The 21,947-nt window shown below is 37.7% G+C and overlaps 1 protein-coding gene across 1 annotated transcript in view; it reads left to right on the forward strand.

Annotated features, from left to right (window-relative positions):
* Frem2 (FRAS1 related extracellular matrix 2) overlaps positions 1–21,947 on the forward strand; it is a 179,761-nt gene that overhangs the window by 100,091 nt on the left and 57,723 nt on the right. The window contains exon 6 of the mRNA XM_046454228.2: positions 1,000–1,251. Coding sequence (XP_046310184.1) covers positions 1,000–1,251 — 252 coding nt within the window. The remainder of the gene's footprint in view (positions 1–999; positions 1,252–21,947) is intronic.

The following is a 21,947-nucleotide window of genomic DNA, read 5'->3' on the forward strand; positions in this document are numbered from 1 at the left end:
TTCTGACTCCACATGGTCACTTACTATAATTCTCAAGGCTTTTCAGATGACAAGAAACTGAAGCCCATTCAAGCTCTTCAGGTTGAGGGGAGTTATTGTTTAAAACAAGCAAACAAAAAGAAAAAAGCAGCAATGTATATCCAAGGAATATAAACTAACTTAAAACTAGTGTGAAACTCATTTTAAACCATTTCAAAATACTTGTTTTGCTCTTGGACAAGCACCCTATGAAAGGTGATTTATGTCATGCAAAATTAAAACGAATACATGATATTCTTTAACGTACTAGATGCCTTCTGGGAAAGCAGTAGATTTTCTTTTTTGGCACCGGGGATTTAACCCAGGAGTGCTTTAAAACTGAGCTACATTCCCAATCCTTTTTATTTTGAGACAATTGTTGAGGCTGGAATTTACAATCCTCCTGTTTTGGCCTCCTACATTGTTGGGATTTTAGGCGTGAGTCACTGAGCCCAGCAAAGCAGACAATTTTCTAAGAATGCAAAAGAAAAAGTCACATATGCATTGATACCTGAGCAGATGTTCCATTAAAATTTTTATTTCTGTATATGAATTTGAAGGCAGTATAGAATAATGATGAAAATAGTCTTTAGAATAAGCTCTGGGCTCTGAGCTCCAGAGTAAGTGGTTTAATGTCTGTAAACCTCAGTTACCAAATGTATAAAACCCAAAATGATAGTTGAGAGGATTAATAGATGTCAAGCATTTGAATAGAGGGACTATTAGTTTATAATAGTGTGTTGATCTAAAAGTACATGGACAGGAAAGACAAGAGAAAACACTGGAGATGTATAGGTTTGAGATCACCCTGAAGTTGACTCATGATACTAGAACAGTCTACAGTTGCTATTGCAATTCTGGGGGTATTGTATATACTGAAGACTTTTAAGTAACTTCATACACTGCATATGAAACAGTAGTTTCTGGAAATGCCCTGTAACATGTTCTACGTAAAACCTCTTGGATTCTCCCCTCCTCCAGGAACAGCGACCGGAACTGTGCCAACTTCCGTGTTGTCTTATTCGGATTACATATCCAGGCCCGAGGACCATACCAGTGTTATTCGCTTTGACAAAGATGAAAGGGAGAAAATGTGTCGGATAGTTGTTATTGATGACTCCTTATATGAGGAAGAGGAAACGTTCCGTGTCCTTTTGAGCATGCCGATGGGTGGGCGAATTGGATCAGAGTTCCCAGGAGCTCAGGTTACAATCCTCCCCGACAAAGATGATGGTAAGTTCTCATTTACCTGCAAATATCAAGCACAACTTTCTAGACAGAAGCATGGAAATCTAAAGCAATCATAGCATGCACATTTATTTTATGCTTGATTCTATAATGGGAATAAGATTCAGTGATGTGGATTGGTTGCCTCAACCAAAGCCTCATTCTTGACTTAATGTTTTTAAAGGGCTGAACAACCTGTATGGTAGTTATGTTATTGTTGTTTGAATTTTTTTTTGTGGGTTGTTTGTTTGTTTGGCCCCCATAGAGTTTCTTTGATAATACCATTTACCATTAGGTGATATTACACTTTTAAAATTTCATAGTGAAAAACTGAAGTAGTTTTAATGAACCCAACTTATTTCACTTTGTTTTGCTTGGCTTTTAAAGCTTGTTTTTTTGTAACTTTAATCTTCTCAGTGTTCAAGCCCCTTTTTCAGAGAAACCCATCAGATAAGGCTGTTCAATGAATAACTGGAAAGGTAATGAATATATGGGAAATTAAGTTCCAACAGGCAGTTCCCTGACCCCAAAGATGAAGAGAGGTGGATACACTAGACCACTCTTTGCTGGGAAACTAGCTTACCAGGAAGTCAGACCTTCTAAAAAGTAAAGGAGGTCTTCATCCTCCCAATTGGAGAAATAGTTTGTACTTTCTTGTCAGGAAAGAGAATAAGAGCAAGGATTATAAACGATCTTATAATGAAAGCAAAGAGCAGTGAACAGAGAGAGCAGATCGCCCTGCCCCACCTGGCACTGGACATTTTTCTCATGGGAGCTGAAAGACAAGAAGGAGGAGTCTTTCCACTGGGAGGAGAGTCAAAAGACTTTAATCACAAATCATCTTTAAACCCAGCAAATTGAAAATAACCCACCAGGAATGGTCTCTGCTAGTTAAGAGAAAGGAAAATGTGAGAGGCAGAGGTGGTCAGGGGTCAGTGCTGGATTCTTTGAGCTATCTTGTGCTTTATTTCCCTGTGAGAATAATGCCCTTTACTGAAAAGGCTTAAAAATCCTGATGATAAAATCAGCAATGATTTTATCAGAAGAAGATGGAAGAAAGCCTTGATTGTACCCCTGGATATGGATAAGCTCCTTATCCATAGATAATAAACTGTATGGATAATATTTTTAAATGTTGCTTTAGTGTATGAGTTTAATAAGAAGTTCCATTCTGAATTTGAATAAAGTGTAGGAATTTTATTTCAAATGGAATCAATATTCGAGAAGGCACCAATATTTTGAATGTCAGTCTAAACAGATCTAAGGATTCACACTAAAAGACTACCTACTGCCCAGAGAGCTCTTCACCTATTGATAATCTGTATGGGGACAGGAAGAATTAGGTTTAGTGTAAAAATAGAAAAAGTCTACTTGATGCTTACTTTAGTTCAGTTTGTTTCATTGGCAAAATAATAATAACAATAATAATAATTTCTGTATGGATTGCTACAGGATGCACATGGGAAAAATAATAAAGGTGCACAAATAAACCATTAAACATGTATATCACTAAATCTTTACAAGAAAGAAGGTTGATGTCTTTATCCCTTTTTCAAGATAACCCAGTGAAGATTTAGGGAGACAGAGACAGACTCAAATTTGCAAGGCTGGTGTATAACACAGTGGTCTCTGGGCCCCAAATGCATGACCTCTGCTGTCACTCTGCCCTTAAAGTGTCAACCTCATAGTGATCAGATTGATGATATGGTACCATTAGCTAATACTTGTAAAATATTTCATCATTATCAGTGTTTCATCTGAGCTTTACCAATCCACAGTGTGAATAGGGCAAGTGGCATTTTTAAGTAGGTAGGCATCATCTGGGGTAGCCAAAGCTCAGTGCTCTTCACCCCAGAACACAGGGCCGCTGGATTTTCACCATGAGTTCAGGGTACCATGTGCTCAACGAGCACTTTGTTAGGCGTTCTCAGCAACATCACGCCGCCTCCTGCATTCGCCCAATCCATACTCAGTAGATCAGGAGTCCTGTGCAGACTGCTCTGTTTTCTTCCATCTGTCTTTTTCCTTCCACTTCTAACAATGCTTTTCTAATTTGGGCAGACCCTCTTCCTTTCAGATGTAGATTATAATAAACTTCTCACAGGCCCCAAAGCCTCAGATCTCTTCTCAGCCAGACCTTGGTTCCCATTGAGACCAATTTCATCTTTCTGAAACTCATACCATTACCATTCCTCTGTACAAAACTCAAAACCATTAACAACAAACTTTACCATCATCCGGACGTTAGGCACATTTCACTCCTCCCAATCAAGGCAAGAAAGAAAAAGCAAACAGAATATTGCTTAATCTACTCTGATGGTGTAATGGTAGAAAACCTATAAAGTCGTTTTCTAATTAAGAACAATATTTATTAATGTTATTCAATAAATATTGCAATTGTTTTCTTAAAAATACAATGGCCAGTCCAATTGCAGAATAAGGAAAGAGAAAAAGAGAGAGAAAGAAATAGAACAAAGAGGGAGGCACAGAGAGAATGAGTCTTATGAGAACAAACCAAAGACAGGCCAAAGAGTAAGACAAGGACATTCCAAGAAATTAAGGGAGAAAAATGAAAGAGCATAATATCCAAAGAGGAAATAAAGAGACAATACAGAAAAAATAGAGAGAGAGAAAGGAGACAAGAGAAATCCAGTAACATCTCTGCTTTGGACAAACCACTTCTATGACATCCCAGTACCCATTTGAATGGTTGGTTCCTTTCTCTATAGTTTTTTGAAATGCTATTAGCAAAATAAGCCAAATTACAATCCAGGCACTGCTCTTTGGGTGCTTCATTTTCAATCTTCAGCAACTCATGATCTTCACCTATGAAATCACCTTGACCTACCAGAAGGAATTATTCCTTGGGCCATGAAACACAGCAGATGGCACAAGACCCAAACCTCTTGCAAATTGATTCATTTACTTCTTACTCATAGGATATTACTTCCTTGAGTATAGTAATTTTGGATTATAAACTCATTTTTTAATAGGATTTTATCTGTGGGAAAACTACAACCTAGATTCAGGGGTTAAACCCTTGGAGAAGTTTTGCATTTATAGTAGTAGGGGCCAGACTCTATGTTAATTTTCCTTTTATTTCAGGATTTTCAATGCTACATAGCTTGAAACTTTATTCCCCTCCACAGTCCAGGCATAAATAACAAGCTCCATTAGAAGATGGATTTTTATCCTCACTTGTATACCTCTTTCAGGATTCAGGATTTACATTTGGGGTTTCAGTTGCAAATTCCCACCTTACATCTCCTGTTCCTACGTAGGTAGTGAAATGCAACCTGCTTACGGTAGCCTCAGTATTAACTCATTTACATAGCATTCTGTTTTTTACTTTTCTTTTATTCCGTTTTATTGAAAGTATCCCTTTTTTATTCTAAGACCTACATTTAAAAGAACATTGGTTATGATTGTAGCATATTTTATGGGAAGGTTTCCAATTATCTATTTCACAATATTGTCATTGTAATTCATTGAAAAAGCTTTTACTGAGTGAAAATGAAGCGTCTCTAACACTGTTCTCTAGTGGGGCTCTGGTCTACTCTTGTATGATATTAGGTTGCCATGTGAACTAACAGTTTTTATTTCAGAAACATCAGGGCTAAGCCAAAGATCGCATCCAAACTTTGTTTTTATTTTATTTTTTGCTAAGATAAATTAACTTCTGCACATAACCCTCTTGGGCACCGTAATTTAATTACTGAGAAAACCCTGCTTTTCTTTTATTATCTTGACAGATATCTAAGTTAAACACAAAATAAGTTGTTTGAAGTCTTATTTTAATCCAATTTGAATGTTTTCCACAATGCATTCTTCATACAGAAGAATTTCAGAATGAAGTTGTCAATGGCCTTAGTAAAATTCCATTGTAAACCAAGTTCTCACGTGAAAAAGACAGCAATACTTGACAAGGTAGAGGAAACTGAATAGCAACCAAAATAGCTCACTTCTCATTTAGCACCAGGCATCTCTAGTGACTGACACTCAATAGAGGGGAAAAGTCAATAAATTAAATTTGGAACCCATGAATTAAGTAAACAGTCTCAGTACTTCCCCCAATAGCACATCTACAAATATACATTTTAATAAAATAAATTTGAAAAACCCTCCCTTAACCTATTTTCTTTTTTGATGTCTAAGCTGAAAAGGGTCCAGGATCAAGGAAAGGTCCAGTGAATGAGCCAAGCAGCTCAGTGTCCACGTGTGAATTTTCTGTTTAACATTTTCTTGCATGGTATCTTGATTATTCACCCTTTCCTTGCCTTGGCTATGATCCCTAAAATTGCATATGCATGAAGAATAAATGCAAAAGTACAAAAAAAAAACCACACAGAAAGCCAAAATTGCCATATTTTTTCCACCTGGTTTGTCTTTCAATGCAGAAAGGATCTATAAGTAAAAAGAGTGAGTGCACGTCTGCCAAACTGTATCTTTCTTCCCTGGCATTGCTTATCTACTCCTCAACCTAATAGCACACCCTGGTTTTTGTCATTTTAGGGTAGGTCCTTTTTGCTTGCCTGTGGGAAGTCATTCAAACATCTATCATATTCTTGACATGAATAATACAAAGGAAAACATGGAAACAAAAGTATCCCTCCCCTTCTTCTATGGGGTAGAATTGCTCTGATGTGCATATTTGGTGCTTTGTTTTAAATGAACTCACACTGTAAAAATTTCAACTCCATGTATAACATAGATTTCGCTTTAGAAAAAGAAACCACTTTAAAGATTTTCTGATTGGAGCAAATCATAATATAGAATCTCTGGAGGATGTTACATTGCAGTTAATAACTACTTGTTCAAAAAAATTTTTTGAGAACCTATCACTCACCCATTCTTTCAAGAAATGTGTGTTGAGCATCTTCATACCTGCCCATTGCTAGGTGCTGAGGATATAATAGGAAACAAGAGAACCACAGCCTCTTAACTCCCAGGCCATTCAGACTTTGGGCATATACAGATAAATGAACACACAAACATAAAATAAATGTGACAAGTCATCTACATCTTTCCCAGCCCAGGTTCAGGAAAAGCTTCTTTGAAAATATGTTTTTTTAGCTAGAATTCGAGAACAGTATCGGGATAGTCTGGTGAAAGTGTATTCCTAGGGGAAGACTCGTGAGCACGTGAGCACATGGCTGTGTGGCTGGAATGCATCCATGAGACTGAAAGCTTATATGGTGAGTAACAAAGAGGAGTTAAGGAAGATGGACAAGGCCCAGTCTTCTCAGGCCCTATTGCCGTGTGAAGGAGTTGTGTTTTGTTCTTAAAACAGAAATAGGACACTACTAAAAGGTTTTAAGTCAAATGACAAAATTAGACTTGTGTTTTGGAAATATTCTGCTCTGGCAACAGTATATAGAGAATGGCTTGAAGATCTGGGGATGGGGAATGTGGGAGGGGCACAGGTGCTGGGGACAGCAGCTGAAGCAGAGTGGTTGTAGCCAGGGAGAGACCAGCAAGCAGCCATGAGACAGTGCTGAGAGAGAACATGACATGGTAATTAATTACATGGAAAAACATAGAAAGATGAAGAACAGGACAGACTCGGGGGATGCTCTGGTTTCTAGCTAGGGCAGTAGGATTAAGAGTTGGTCTAGTTTACTGAGAGGGAGAATGGAAGTAGAATCAGATTAGGAACCAAATGTTGAGTTATTTTAGGCCACAATATTTTGAAGAGCCTGAATGACTTCAAAATATGGGGTGTCAAGTAGGCAAATGAAGATATGGGTCTTCAGAGATCAGGAGTTCTGTGCTAGGCAGAGTGCTATGCTAGAGACATTGCTATAAGTTATCTCTATTAAGGATAAAATGCTTAGGAGACTATATAGTTTGTGTCAGTCAACTTTACATTGCTGTCACAAAACACCTGAGAAAGTCAACTTATAAAAGACGAAAGATTGATTTTGGCTCACAGTTACAGTTTCAGTTCATGGTTGCCTGGTTACATTGCTTTTGAGCCTGTGGTGATGCAGAACATCATGGCAAGGAGCATGTGGTGGAGCAAAGCTGCTCATCTCATGGCAGCCAGGAAACAGAGAGGGAAAGGAGAGGGTTTGAGTTTCCCAGGATCCCTTCAAATGGCACAACCAGTGTCCTAACTTCCTTCCACTAGGTCTTCACCTCATAAAGGTCGTACCACCTCCCAGTAGGTCACATGCTAGCAACCAAACCTCTTTAGCACATGACCCTTGGGGGCCACTTAAGATCCAAACCATAACAAGATCGCTTAAGAAAATATGCAAAATTGATCCTTACATGACTTATCCCATGAGTAAATTTTATGATTCTCCATTTAAAAGAATATAAAGATGCTGGGGAGTGATATCGGCCAAAATATTGTTATTTTGTGTACATGTATGAATATGTAACAACAAATCCCATCATTGTGTACAGCTATCATGCACCAATAAAATATGTTGAAAGGAAAAAAAAAAGAATGGCTTTCATGAATGCTAAACAGAGAGTGAAAGTGGTGAATAGGAGAGAAGTCCATATGACAGTGTGAGAACCCCTGAAAATGAGGCACTGAGAAGAGTCCAAGGATCAGGCTGGGGTGTAGCTCAGTGCTACAGCACTTGCCTAGCAGGTGTGAGACCTGGCTTCAATTCAAAAAAAAAAAAGTAATCTAAGAATCAAACACATTTCAGTGTCGTAGTGTTATGAGATGTTCCTAAACCTGCACCTAGCATATGACAAGCTGGGTCATTGTCATATCCCTTTTGCTTACTGAAAGCTTTTAACCAGCCTGTGGGGAGATTTTTTTTCTTTTTCACATGTAAGTATGTCACCAACTTTTAAATAGTAGGTAAGATAAACCCACAGTTGATGTTAGAGGAATTTGCTTTGTTGGGAAACTTCATCTTTTATTAACTTCAAGTTTTATTAATGTCTCTAAGTCTCGGTTTCCATAGATTTAAAATGGTTACACTAATTGTACCTATATTGTTTTCAGTTTTTGATATCTAATGGTGACATTTTTGCCTGTAATGTACAGAGTTTATAAGTGAAAAAGAACATCACTAGCTGTAAAGTATTAGAAAATTGCTTAAGACCACACAGCTGTAAAATGTTGGATACATGTCCTAAATATAAGTCTATTAAACTCAGGGTCAAAGTGTTTCACCACTACACTATCATGAATCCTGAATGTACTCAAGGGGGTCAAAACTAAAATCTAGAAAAAAAATAGTCCAATTATATGTCAACATTTATCAAGAGGAAGATGTTTCCAAGAGTGGCCAATTTTTTCAGTCCCTGAAAATTATGCAATTGGAGTATGGAAAACATTCAATCCTGTTACCCAGCCTGAATGAAGAGTCCCTCTTCCCTTTCCTATGCCTTTAGCTCTGATCTCTGTGTTTCTATGGTAATAGGGATACCAGATGAGAAACACACCGACCGTTCCCTAACTAAAAAGAAATAAATCCCTTGTAATTTGTATCATAGGGCAATCTGAATTTTAAAAAGTTTGACTCTGCAAAGTTAAATTATTCCTCATAAAATTATAAAGTGAGATCTCTGTGTCTGCAGAGCAGAGGACCAAACCATGGATTGCTAGTGGCTCTTCTTAGGTGCACATGTCTGAAAATCTCTACTGGAACCCAGCATTTTCTCTCTGTGTCAGCCTTACTGTAGGAGAGTAAGGCAGGGACTCTAGAAGTACAGAAATGAGTCTTGATAAAATCTGTTAGGTCTTTAAGAAATGAGAAAAAAACTTCATTGTGTTTGGAGAATAGCATGTTCTCCAGCAGCAACATGCCTGACGTGAAAAATACTCTCTGTGCTGATACCCTAAACATCCTGCGTCCCTGTCTTCAGTCCTCTGTATTTCAATAAGGTCACAGCTTAATACCACAATATTAGTTCCTTAAGGCTGCGCCAAGAATATTTCACTAATCTTTGCTGTCAGTCTTTGGAAGTTAATTAAGGTACATTCAAGCTACATCCATTCTCTGCCTTTGTGTGAAGCCTGCAGGGTTTTTTTTTTTTTTTTTTTTTTTGCTAAAGTGGCTGTCTTCCTTGACCACCCTGGAACAATTACCATGCCCAGTAGAAGCCAGGAACACGTAAAAGACGACATGGTGAGCCCTGTGGTAAATGTACCTTAATTCAGTGTCATTCGGAAGCTTACTGACATCAGAAAAGCTCTCTCAACAGCAGGAGTAGCTTAGAGAAGAAAATGTTTCTAGTGTTAGAAAAATACATCATGGGATAGTGTGTGGGTGAAGCATTTTGTAATTCATTTGTGCAAAGCTGAAAGACCTACTCACCATCTTTTTCCTTCTTAAATGCAATGATTTGCATTAATGTTAGCTTCGATGAAGGAATGCCAGGCCAGTCATTATAAGAAATGGGCAGATTCAATTAAAGCCACAAGGTGACAAAACAGACTTACATTCTGTATTTAGTCTGCCTAAGGTAGAGCAATATTAAATATCAAGAAATGGAAAAAATGAATTTCTAAATGCTCAAAGTACTACTGCATTGCAACCATTTATAGACTAATAGTGTTGATGGTGCCAAAGATTCAATGAAAACCAAAGGATGTTTAGGGAGTTTCTGCCCCATGAAGGCACAGAAGGGGTGACTAAGAGACATTATACCAGTTTTTCCATATGGGAAGGATATTAGATATAGTGATATAGATACTACATCCTTTTGAAACAAAAATAAAATAAAAACAGTTTATGGGAAAATGTCTTGCCATTTAGAGAAATCTATTCTGAGATCCCATACCCAAATATTTGTTTTCCCCCTACTAAGTATAATAAGTAGGGAACACAAACACACTTAGGACATAGGGCAGGATCTCTCAAGACTGAAAAACTATGTAAGACAAAAAAAATAAGTTTATAAAAGGTTAAATGAGAACAATTTATTTTAAACAGAACTTGAAGCCATGAAAAGAACTAAAATGGCAGACTGTGATTAAAAGCAATCACTCTATGAGTCACTATGAGTCAGGGCAGGAACGGATGGAACCGTTAAAAGATGAAAAGGACTTAAATGAATAGAGAATAAAGCCAATTATTCTAAGATTACTTGAGAGAGAGAAAGGCTGCTGGGAGTGGTGGGCAATCCCATTTGGCCAGGCTGGTGGGGGGGCTGGATATTGGGGTATGAACTCAGTGCACTCGACCACTGAGCCACATCCCCAGTCCTTTTTTGTATTTTATTTAGAGACAGGGTCTCACTGAGTTGCTTAGCGCCTTGATAAGTTGCTGAGTCTGGCTTTGAACTTGCCATCCTCCTGCCTCAGCCTCTTGAGCCACTAGGATCACAGGCTGCACCACCATGCCCAGCTAGGCAATGATTCTTGACCAACTGAGGTTTCTTTTGGGCCAGTCCACCTTTCTTCTCCATCTTCTTCTCCTCAGTTGAAGCATGAATAAATCATCTCATGCTTACAGAAATTTTAGGAAGACCATACAATATGATCTGTATGGAATCACTTTTAAAACAAGTCAAACAAAAGAAAGATAAAGACTCCTTGGCAGTACATGATGGAAAGCAGGACTGACACACTCTGTGGGTGGCTTGAATGAAGAAGGAGGTCTGAATTTATTTGATACAAGAGGGTGAAACAATCAGAGCAGGGTTTGGAGGTTACCAATTGCATAACAATGTAAGTGGACCAAAATTAGAACCAAAAAAGGAATTGGAAGCATGAAGTTACGAATTGAGACTGGATAGGAAATGATCCATTGTTAAGAAAAATCTAACAGAACCAGGACCTCAAGTAGAAAGGAGAAAGGAGAGGAATTTTTTTTTAAATGCATATCCAAAAAGTTTGTGCATGGACAGTTCAAATACTGGTACTATGATAGGAGGTTAGAAGAAGAACCAGTCTAGGAAAAGGAAGTTGGAAGAAAATGAGAAGTTCTTTACAAACTTATTGAGGTTGAGCGTCCCGTGGGACTGGGCAATAGAGCTGTATTAATACAGAACTGCATAAGCTGTGGTGTGAGAATTGTAAATTGCATTTCCAGTGGTAATAGTTGAAATTAGAAGGGAACATGACAACTATAAGGAAGGGGAGAAAGGGTGACAGAAGTTAAGTTATCATGCACTAGAATTTCACATATATTTATATTAAATGAAGTATGTGAAGTAGAGTGATAAAAAGTTATTTGAGGCTATTTCTACAAAATATTAGCATACACAATGTATTGCTATGGTAATTATCCATCATTATATGACAAAAAAATTATAGAAATATGCAGGATAGAGTACTTTATTACAGTTGTCAAACAATAAGTATATTTTCAGAGCTTTTAGATAAACTGGATTTAAATGTTGCTTCCTTGAAATATAACTAAAAACAAATGAGTATGGTTTCATTCTCTCATTTTGTAAATCCTTTCAGTTAAATTTAGACCACTTTCTGATAGAATCACTGTATGTTGTCTTTCTAATTGTGATGATTTCAGGAGAGGGATTGCAAAATCACAGTATTCATTCATTTTTATATTGGAAAAAAAAGGCAGAGGGGAATAGACACTTGCGAAAGTGAGGAAGTCTTCTACTAAATATGAGAAGTGTCCAGAGAAGTGAGATTTTTCCAGGTATGACCTTTGGAGGACCTGTGGCCCCTCAAGGTCCTAATTCCTAGCCCTCTCTACTTAATTCTGGACATGGATGCAGTGCTTAGAAAAGCAGCCATTAAGGAGAAATAGTTCCATGGTGGCCAGGGGCGCACCAGGCAAAATCAAGACAAAAGATCAAGGGTCAAACTGCTAGAAAAGGGTCATTAGCAATGAGTGTCCCTTTGACTCAACCTCCAAAGGAGACCTTGCTGCTGTGCTGCCTGCTGGGGACTCCCCTGGTTTTCTTGAAACTGTTAATACAATGCTCTGCTTACTCCAGGAGAGGCATTAGGAGCTTTGTTCCACCACACACATGCAGGCTGGCAAGCAGCCACTTGAATCTCTCCCACTAGTTGCAGGAAAACATCTCACCACCATTACCAGAAAAGGCAAAGACTCCAGAGTTCTTTATGAGAACAGCTAGCCGTTTCATATAATTTACCCTGAACAATGACCTTCTTGCCCCCAAGAAAGTGAGCACAGGGAACCATGCCAGCACACAGGGGCAGTTCACCCAGACATGAGCTCTCAAATTCTTGGAATGTACATCTGTGGGCATGTGGTCTGCTGGGTTGTCAAGGTTAAGACACTGAATAGGACAATGTCGTTCACAGTATAAAATGAACTCATGTCTTTATTTTTCAGGGCCATGTAGACAACATTTATTTCATGTAATCATAGCTAACATGAGCACCCTCCTAGGCATGCTACACCTTTGACTTGAATTATTTTAACTGGCATGCCCAAGCACACCCATATATTATGAGCAAGTTGCGTTATGCCTTTCATCATCTGTGAGTGGTCAGGTAACCAGGAAGGCAGTTTGATTTCAGCATCAGTGCCATTAACCTCTGCAGCCCACCTCTTATTTATACAGGACTTATGTTTATTTAACAAAAACAGCTGCCTTCTGATTCTACACTGTAATACTCAAAAGATGTTATTAGATAATCTAACAGAAAGCCTTATAAGATGAAACAAGGCATATATACTTTTACATGAATACAAAACCTGAACATTATCCTAGAGTAATTAAAATGTTACAGATCTTGGGATAACTTGTTATTGAGCTATTCTGATTCACCTTTTGGCAATTATAATTCCTCCAGGATCATTAGGAGCTTATTAATGTAGTCTGCTACTGTGGTCAAGGAACAGCCTCGCTTTTTCCACATCATTTAGCATGCTGTCCAGTGGGAGTGTTTGCCTTTCTGAAGGATTGAGCTGCCTCTATTTTGTCAGGTTCTTTATGTTAAATACTGTCTTGTGTTTGCTTTGTCTTTTTCATAGTAACACTATCTGCCTGATTCTCATCTCTTCCAAACAGGAGAGTGAAATCTGGCCATGTATCTTGTAGACATCAAAGGATAAGTAGTGCTGATTTATTCTCACTAAAACCCTGGAAGCATATCATTAAACGTTGATAGAAACCTCAAGAACTCAGTCACCAACAAATTCCATTGGAGTGGCAAAAATCACATAAATCTGAGAAGCCACTTCTCAGACACTAGACTTCAGAATCTGTAAGCTTAAAACTACTGAAAAAAAATATTAATAATAAAAACCAAATGAATAAAATGCATGAAAGGTTGAATAATTTTAGAAGGTCTTCTCTTAAGAATGTTATTGAGAGCATTAGAAAGTTTTAATGATTTGCCAGCAGCAGGGGGTCTGGTGAATCCTGTTTTTGAAATCATAAAATATAAAAAAAAACAAAATACTGATAAGCCAAAAGCTGCTGCTTCAGAATTTTGGCCTGTATGCCCCAGTGATGCAAGAAAGACCAGATTCTCTGAAATGCTACAGGGGACTTTTAGGGCTGTGATTTCTTATTTAGCAAACCCAGATAATACACTGTGCAACTGTGACCTATTGTTGAAAACATGTGCTCATAATGTCCATTTCTAAACGGATAGCAACATCTCAATTTATGGTATTAAAATGAAAAATTAAGAAAAAGTTTTTGAAACGTATACTACCTTCTGATACTGGTGACATATCAAGGTCACTGTAGAGCGGTGAAAACTTGTTAGTTTGTATCCTTATAAAACCCGAAGTAGTTCTCTAACTAGGAGTCCTTAGAGTGTCCCTCTGTGCTCTGTCAATTTTTCTTTCTCTTTTGACAGATTGATGTTGCCTTTCATGAAAAACAGATGCAGCTTCACGTTTTCCCTGAGAAGCAGGTCTTTGTTTGTCCCAAAGACTCGACTCTCCTCTTCTTTCTTTATTCCTCATCTATAAATCTTATACATACTGTTTTTGTAAACTATAAATGCTGTTTTTGTAAACAGCCTTTTGTAAAGAACCTTATCCTCCTTAGAATGATACAGGAAACCTTGTCAATGATGGAAAGATATAGAAGATTGCACAGTAAGGTGCAGAGATAACACCACTTGATAAAACCAGTGAACTACTTTATGCTATAAATAATCACAATAATAATTGATGTTGGAATTATGAAATTTAGCTAAAACTGAAAATGCTCCCTTTCTTTAAGCCATTTCTAACAATTTGAAGTACTTAAAATTATGTATAAAATTTTCCCTTCACACTTTTAGAGAAATAAAGCATCTCTTCATCTTTTCTCTGAGAAACATGACTTGTGCCCTCCATATCCATGGGTTCTGAATCTACAGATTTGACCATCCAAGGATTGAAAATATTTGGGAAAGATTGTATCTCTATTGAATGTATACAGATTATTTTTTTCTTGTCATTAATCACTGAACAATGAAGTATAGCAACTATTTACATAGCGTTAACATTGTATTAGGTATTAAGTATTATATTAGGTATATATTAGGTATTAAGTAGCCTATGGAAAGATGTGTATAGGTCATATGCAGACACTTTTCAGTCTATTTTATATGAGGACTGGAGCATCTGAAGATTTTTGTATCCAAGAAAGTCCTGGAACCATGGTTATCAAGAGATCCTCTGAATTCAGTCATTTATTAATTTAAAATACTTGCTGAATATCTCCATTGTCCCAGATACTGTGTTAGGGAAACAGAGACCAAGGATTTCTCCAGTCCTCACTCCACATATTGGCTAGGCCCCAACTAAATGGTAGGCACGCCCTAAGTCACTAAGGATACCACGCTGAATAAGATTAGCTCTGTTGTAGAGGATTTGAACAAGGAGATAGACAAAGAGATGCAACATGGCAAATTATAAGGCCAGGCTCCACATGTGATGGATGGAAGCTTTCAGAGGTCATACAACTTGGCCTTGGGTTCCAGGAAACTGGCTCCCACACCAAGAACTCAGAAGAGAGGGTCATTCAAATTGGCGGCTTGTAAATTGATGAGCATTGTCACATGTCCCCTTAAGCTGTGACAGTCTCTCTGTTGTGAAGACAACTGTACCATTTGGGTTGAGCCACATCCCGGCACAGATCAGTTAGTCCCTGCAAAGAGAAATAAATGGGATGTAGCTCTTGACTACTGAGTACTTAAAAAAAAATAGAATATAGGCATTGTGAGGAAAATGTTTCCTTTTACACCTTCTAGGCTGAAACAGATCTCAGCTTCAATTTCTCTGAGGGTGTTTCACAAGCAATCAGTTTCACAGTTCCAGGAAACAACTGCAAAGCTAGAGATCTATACCAAAATACCAGCAAGGAGTTCATTCTGTTTTGGGGGAATTTGGTCGGGGTTTTTTTACTTTTTCTTATTAATAATCACAGTGATTGAGAGGGGTAGTTTTTAGGACCACACTCACTGCCTGGAAAAGTTTCTTTTTTTTTAAAGCTAAACCAAAAACCTAAAATGCCCAAGTCACAGAGTCCTCACAACCCCAGTACTGCAATTTTTTGTCATTAATTTTACCTCACATTTTACCCGTAAATATGAGGTAGAATTACAAATGGTCAAGGTGCTGGCTTTACACCTCTGTGCATGGTCTCCATCTCAATGTATGGAGCAATATTGTCCATATCACACAACAGGGTTGAGAGGTACAGAGATTTGTACCCATTCTCCAGGGAATCCCTGTCCTCCCAACAAATCTAACCTGCGTGTTTTCACTGACATTCATCCAGAATAAATATTTTGAAGTTCTTTAAAGTGTCAGTACCTCTAGATAGTAATAGGTACTGAATTTATATCGTATACTGGAGGACAAACCCTCCATTAGCAGGAGATGTTTGATTAATTCTCTGAGGAAAGCTTCATTACTGTGTTCAAAACATTACATCCCTTGACATTTCTATGAAGAGGGGGACTCCAGCAAACCCTTGTGTTGTAATTATAGAAGACCAGTATTTTAGCTGTGAATGAGAATTGTTTTTGTCTTCTTAAACAGTAAAAGATAAATGATGTAGGCACACAAGTTACCAATGACTCAGAGACTTCAATTCTGAGAGAAATCAAAGTAAGTCAGGGAGGGGTATATACCCTGGTTTTCCTCCTGTATTTCTAATCTTGGTGGATGCTTCTTTTGCTATTGGACTCCTTTCTTTCCTCTCCCACCCCAAATCCATATTCTACCTCCTTTATATCCATGCATATATTAGTTAACTTTTTATTGCTTTGATCCAAATGCCTGAAAAGAACAATTTAGAGGAAGAAAAGTTTATTTTGGCTCATGGTTTCAGAAGTTTCCGTCCATGATGGACCGGCTCCATTGTTCTGGGTCTAAAGGGAGGCAGAACATCATGGCAGAAGGACCTAGTGGAGGGAGCGTCTAAGCTCATGGCAGTTGGGATGCAGAGAGAGAATTAGAAAGAGGAAGGAGGTGGGGAGAAGACAAGCACTTCCAGAGTACAGCCCCAGTGACCTCCTTCCTCCAACCTGGTCCTACCTCCCAAAAGTCCATCCAGCTATCAGTGGATTAAGTCATCAAGTCCATCAAATGGATTAATCCATTGATGATGTCAGAGGCCTCATGATAGAATCATTGCCTAATAGCCCCACCTCTGAAGCTTGCTGCGTTGAGGACCATGCTTTTAACACATGAGCTTTTGGGGAACATTCCATATCCAAACCATAACAGCATATTTTATCCTTACTTTCCTCCCCCATCTAAACTGCCATCATCTCAGCCAAGCCAGCTTCAAGTCTTGCCAAGATTCCTGTACTTTTCTAACTAGTTTCTGTATTTCTGGTTTGCCCAACTTCCCTCCTCCCCAGCCCACTTATCCTCTAGACCCCTAAACAAGCATTTCATCATGTCCTTTTCCTTTCTCAAAATTAATCTCACCTCTCACTGTTAATTTGTAAGACAAGGTTCTAACCACAATGGCCTTCATGGCCCAATTTCTTTATTCACCCCATCTCCTTCCCCAAGCAGCACAGAACACCATACCAAACTGTGCAGTCCCCAAGCCTACAAGACTGTCTACTCAGCCTGTTTCCACATCTGCACTGCTTCTTATGCTTGCAGATTCCCCACTCTACCTTGTTGCCCTTTTAACTCACATTAATGCCTCAAAATCCAACTGTTAATAATAATGAGTTTTATGTTGTGGTCATCTTCATACTTTTCTTTTAAAAGCAAACACAATTAATGGACAGGGAAGAAATGAAAGGGATGAGAGAAGAACTGAGGGAAAGTGGTTTCATAGAAGCAAAGGAATAAAGGTGCAAGAAGAAAGGTGTGGGCCACTGTACTAAACTCTGCAGAAATAAAGACAAAGTTTCGCAATATGCAGTTGGATTTTGCAAAGAGAAGGGTACTGGTCAACATGGGGAGAGTAATTCTTGAGTGTTTTGGAGGATGAAGTCATTTCTCAGTGAATTTCAAAATCAATGAAAGTTGAGAACACCAAGGTAATGGTGAGAAGCTTTCAAGCTATTATTCAAGTGAAAGAAGAGAGAAATTTTAAGATAGGTGATTTTCATGGAAGACAAAGGGGTAGTAGTATTGGGGAGAATTTTTTATGATGAAGAGAAAAATGAGTGACGAGAGAGATATACATTCTCATAATATAAATAAAGTAGTAAAACTGGGTAGCGTAATCTAAGCAGTTAGACTTATGTAATTCATGGAGAAGCAGAATGTATTCATGCAGCCATACTGCTTGATGTCTAATCCTAGTTCTGTCTTATAAATAACCATGTGCCTGAGGTTACTAACCCTCCTGAGCTACAATTTCCACTTAATAGCACCTACTTTATAGAACTGTTATGAAGAAGAAGAATTAAGTTAAACAGATGCGAAGCATTTGGAACACAATTATGTTTAGTTGCCACTGTTATTATTTCCAGGACAACTGTGCAATGATGTGTTTGTTTTTTATTTCAACTGGTGGATCTGGAACTCTTTAAAAACAAGGGCTTTTTTCCTATTAGTATTCGCAGCATGAGTGAGTGCCTAACCCCTTACAGAGGTTCAATAAATAGGTGATCAACTGAAGGGTGAATGCATGGAGGCAGGCAGATGGCCAGGTTTTCGTTTCTTAATATTCTTACTGTTACTTACTGTTTTTATAATAAAATTCAGATAAAAATGGAGCTTTACTTATCTCATTTAGTGTGTTTATGAAACATCATCAATATTTCCAAGAACAAGATGTGTTCTTTGTAGCTTACTAGAATTTTCCTCAGTCTTTCCCTGAAAACCATTGGAGGTCCTCCCACCCAAAGGCTGCAGAGAGGCATCATCATTGCTCCAGAAACCTGGGCCTCCTCTAGCTTATATGCAGCTGTTAGAGGAGAAGTGCTAAATAGCTTCATAGTGACACTATATTTATCTCAACACTAATAGCCTTAAATTGGCTTTTAAGTTTCCACATAAAAGCCATCTATTGAGCTGTCCAATTCCATTACCCAGCCTCCTCTTTGAGCTGCCTATTAACCATTTGGCTCACAAGACTCTGCCATGAGCATCCACAGGCCTTCAATTAAGGCTGCATGCTTCATCCTACGAGGTAATATGGCTTTATATTTTTATTTTTTTAACATTACATTTATTCTCTGTAAATTAAATGATTACTAATTTAAGCGGTTATAAATTAAATCATTTAAATGATTAAACAAGGTGGTAGCTTAAGAGCCATATATGTTACTGAGTACATTTTCTTCAAATATAAGAAGTCATATGAAAATCATAACGCCTAAGTTTTTATCATCTTGGTTTATGGTTTCCTTTTTTACAAACAATTTGTAAGACAAGAATGGTTTCCTAAATTCTGTTTTTCCTGGAAAGGAAGCAAACTATCTTCCTTCTACTGAAGAATGCAGAAAATAAGTATGAATGGATTGCATGAGAGATGGCTACAAAGTAGTGCCTACTAATGCTCAAAGACAAATCTATGAGAGGACAAAGGAGTGAGAAGAGACCCAAAGCTCTATCATGAGACTTCACACAGCACAGCTGGATTATCTCCATACTGACCTACAAGATCAAGACCCCATAGGTTGGGTCTCCCAATATCAGGCATTTCATGATGACCACAAGGGGACAGATACTCTGGGTTTGGAGGACAGTGATTTTTCAGTCCTGCACCAGGAAGCAGAGCAGCAGAGCTGTTGGCCACTAAGCAGCAACTCTCATACCAAGGAAGGATCCAGACCCAAAGGGAGCGCACTTCTTTTTCCTTGCCATACAGTAGCTTTAACCGTCCATTCTGGATTCCCTTCCTTGGCTGCCCGCAGGCCCATTTCAAGTGTCAATTGTTAGGCAGTCTGTGGTCAAGATTATTTATTTTTTGAGTGTCAACTTCATGCCTTTGTTCCTGAGACCTCACACAGGTTGTGTTTAACACCTTATTAGTTGTAGCTTTTCTTCCTTCAGCTGTTGGGATTCCCAAATAAATCAGCCTGATGTCAGAGTTTCTGTTGATTCCGAAATCTCACATGATTCACTTTAGTCAGCAGGGACAAACATGCATGGATAGCTTCTGACAGGTGATTTGGAGGCATTGATAATTTTAAATGTACAGAGAGAGTATAGCATAGTTCATGCTTTTTCCCTCTTTGTATGATGGTACACCCTTGTTTTTAAATTAAGAAATGTTCCTCACAACTTAGGAATAGTGACCTGTATAATACATTCTTATTTTCTCTTACATAGAATATAGTATTTCTCCCTTTGCCTTCCAGAACACTCTCTTTATGCATCTTTAAATAGTCTAAAAAAACTAAATATCTAAAACTGTTTACCTGTCTAGATATTTAACTGTTTTCAAAGAAAATACTACTTAATGAAAAAAAGGCATGCATTTTACAGCATTAGCGTTTTACATTGGAATCCTGCAATATCACGTGCTAACTGTGTGATCTTAGACAACTTATTTAACCTTTATGGGTCTCAACTTAATTTTGTTGGTAAACAACAGATACCTCGCAATATTGTTGTGAATCCTAGAGGCGATATAAAAAAAGAAAAAAAAAAGATTCTAGAGATCTTGATATGACTTGCAGAGACAAACACTCAAAAATATTGTTATATTATGTTACATTATAATGTAATAATAATTAATAATAATTTCATTGCTATTTCATTAGCTATGGTGTTAATTGGTGTGTTCTCACACACAAGATGAACAAAATGAGCTTCAAAGCTAAATAACTGCATTTTTTTTTTTGATAGTGAGGATTGAACCCAGGGGTACTTAACCACTGAGCCACATCCCCACCCCATTTTTATATTTTATTTAGAGACAGGGTCTCACTGAGTTGCTAAGTGCCTCTCTAAGTTGCTGAGGCTGGCTTTGAACTTGCAATCCTCCTGCCTCAGCCTGGAATTTTGATTAGATAATTTGCAAGCAGTCATAGTTTATGTCCCCACCTATTTTTTTTTTTTTTTTTATGACCTGTATGCTTCAGCCTCATGCTTTTTTATTGGAGTTCACAGATGAACAACACATGATTCCTGCCTTCCAGGAGGTCTGTTTAATGAGTGAGAGTGTTGTGTGAATGAACTATTTGAAAAGTACAATGTGAGAAGTAGGAGAAGGCAAGACACCTTTGCAGCCATCAGTTAGAAGTAGGTTATATCTAAGAATGAAAAGCTACAAACTTTGCAAGACCTTGAGACTCTGGGGTAATGATTTTTTTTTTAAGTGCAATGACTATTCATTTCCCTAGATAGCATACTTGTCCTAAACACTGTAAAATGCTGTAGCAAGCTGGTAAAGATGCCAAAACCTGCTAATAGGTCAGAAACTTTCTGTTCTTTAATATTTTTTTTCCTTAAATCTAATATGCTGAGATTATGTGTAAAGGAGACAATTCTTAAACATTTATTATTATCCCTCACTTTGGTATTACACCAAAGCGAATATTTATTGTTGATAATAGAGACAAACAAACACTATTACATAAAATAGCATCTGGGGTCCCCTTATGCTATTTGTAGGATAGTATGCTAAATAGTGTAATAGAGGAATGGAGACATTAGTGGAAAATATTCTTTTTTTTAATAGATTTTATATTCTTTGTGTTAATTTCACTGATTAATTGAGTATAGAACTCATTCCATTTTTTGATGAAACAAGTACATAAATGATGTCTAGAATGTAAGAAATACTTGGAATACACAGATTTAGGAAGAAATTTATTTTGCCCACATCAAACAACTTGACTACTTTCCAACAGTAATTCATTCTCAAAAGTTGCTTCTCTGCAAATTTTGTCTTTGCTTTTGTCTTGTAAAATATATAGCACTGACTAATACAGTATTTTTACTAGTCCTCTAAAGTAAATATACTCATAACCTTAAATTCAATTCTGTATATATTAACTCTGCAACAATCTAAAGGATGTCCTCATCTTTCCTCATAAAGAAAAATTAGGAATTTTCTTCTACCCTAAAAGAGGAATCCACAGGTGTGAATAGAGCATGTTACCATACAAATAATCTTACCTAGATAATTTTGAAGAAATATATCACACTAAACTTGGTGCAGTGGCACACATCTGTGATCCCAGTAACTCTGGAGACTGAGACAGGAAGAACGAAAGTTTGAGGTTAGCCTCAGCCACTTAGCAAGGCCCCAAATAACATAGCAAGACCCTGTCTCCAAGTAAAAAATAAAATAAAAATAAAAAGGGCAGGACGTGGTAGTGTACATCTGTAACCCCAGCAGCTTGGGAGGCTGAGGCAAGAGGATCACAGTTCAAAACCAGCCTCACCAATTTAGTAAGGCCCTAA

This window comes from Marmota monax, unplaced genomic scaffold (assembly GCF_021218885.2).
Source record: "Marmota monax isolate L192 unplaced genomic scaffold, Marmota_monax_Labrador192_F-V1.1 WCK01_AAM20220418_F8-fsc00011, whole genome shotgun sequence".
NCBI lineage: Eukaryota > Metazoa > Chordata > Mammalia > Rodentia > Sciuridae > Marmota > Marmota monax.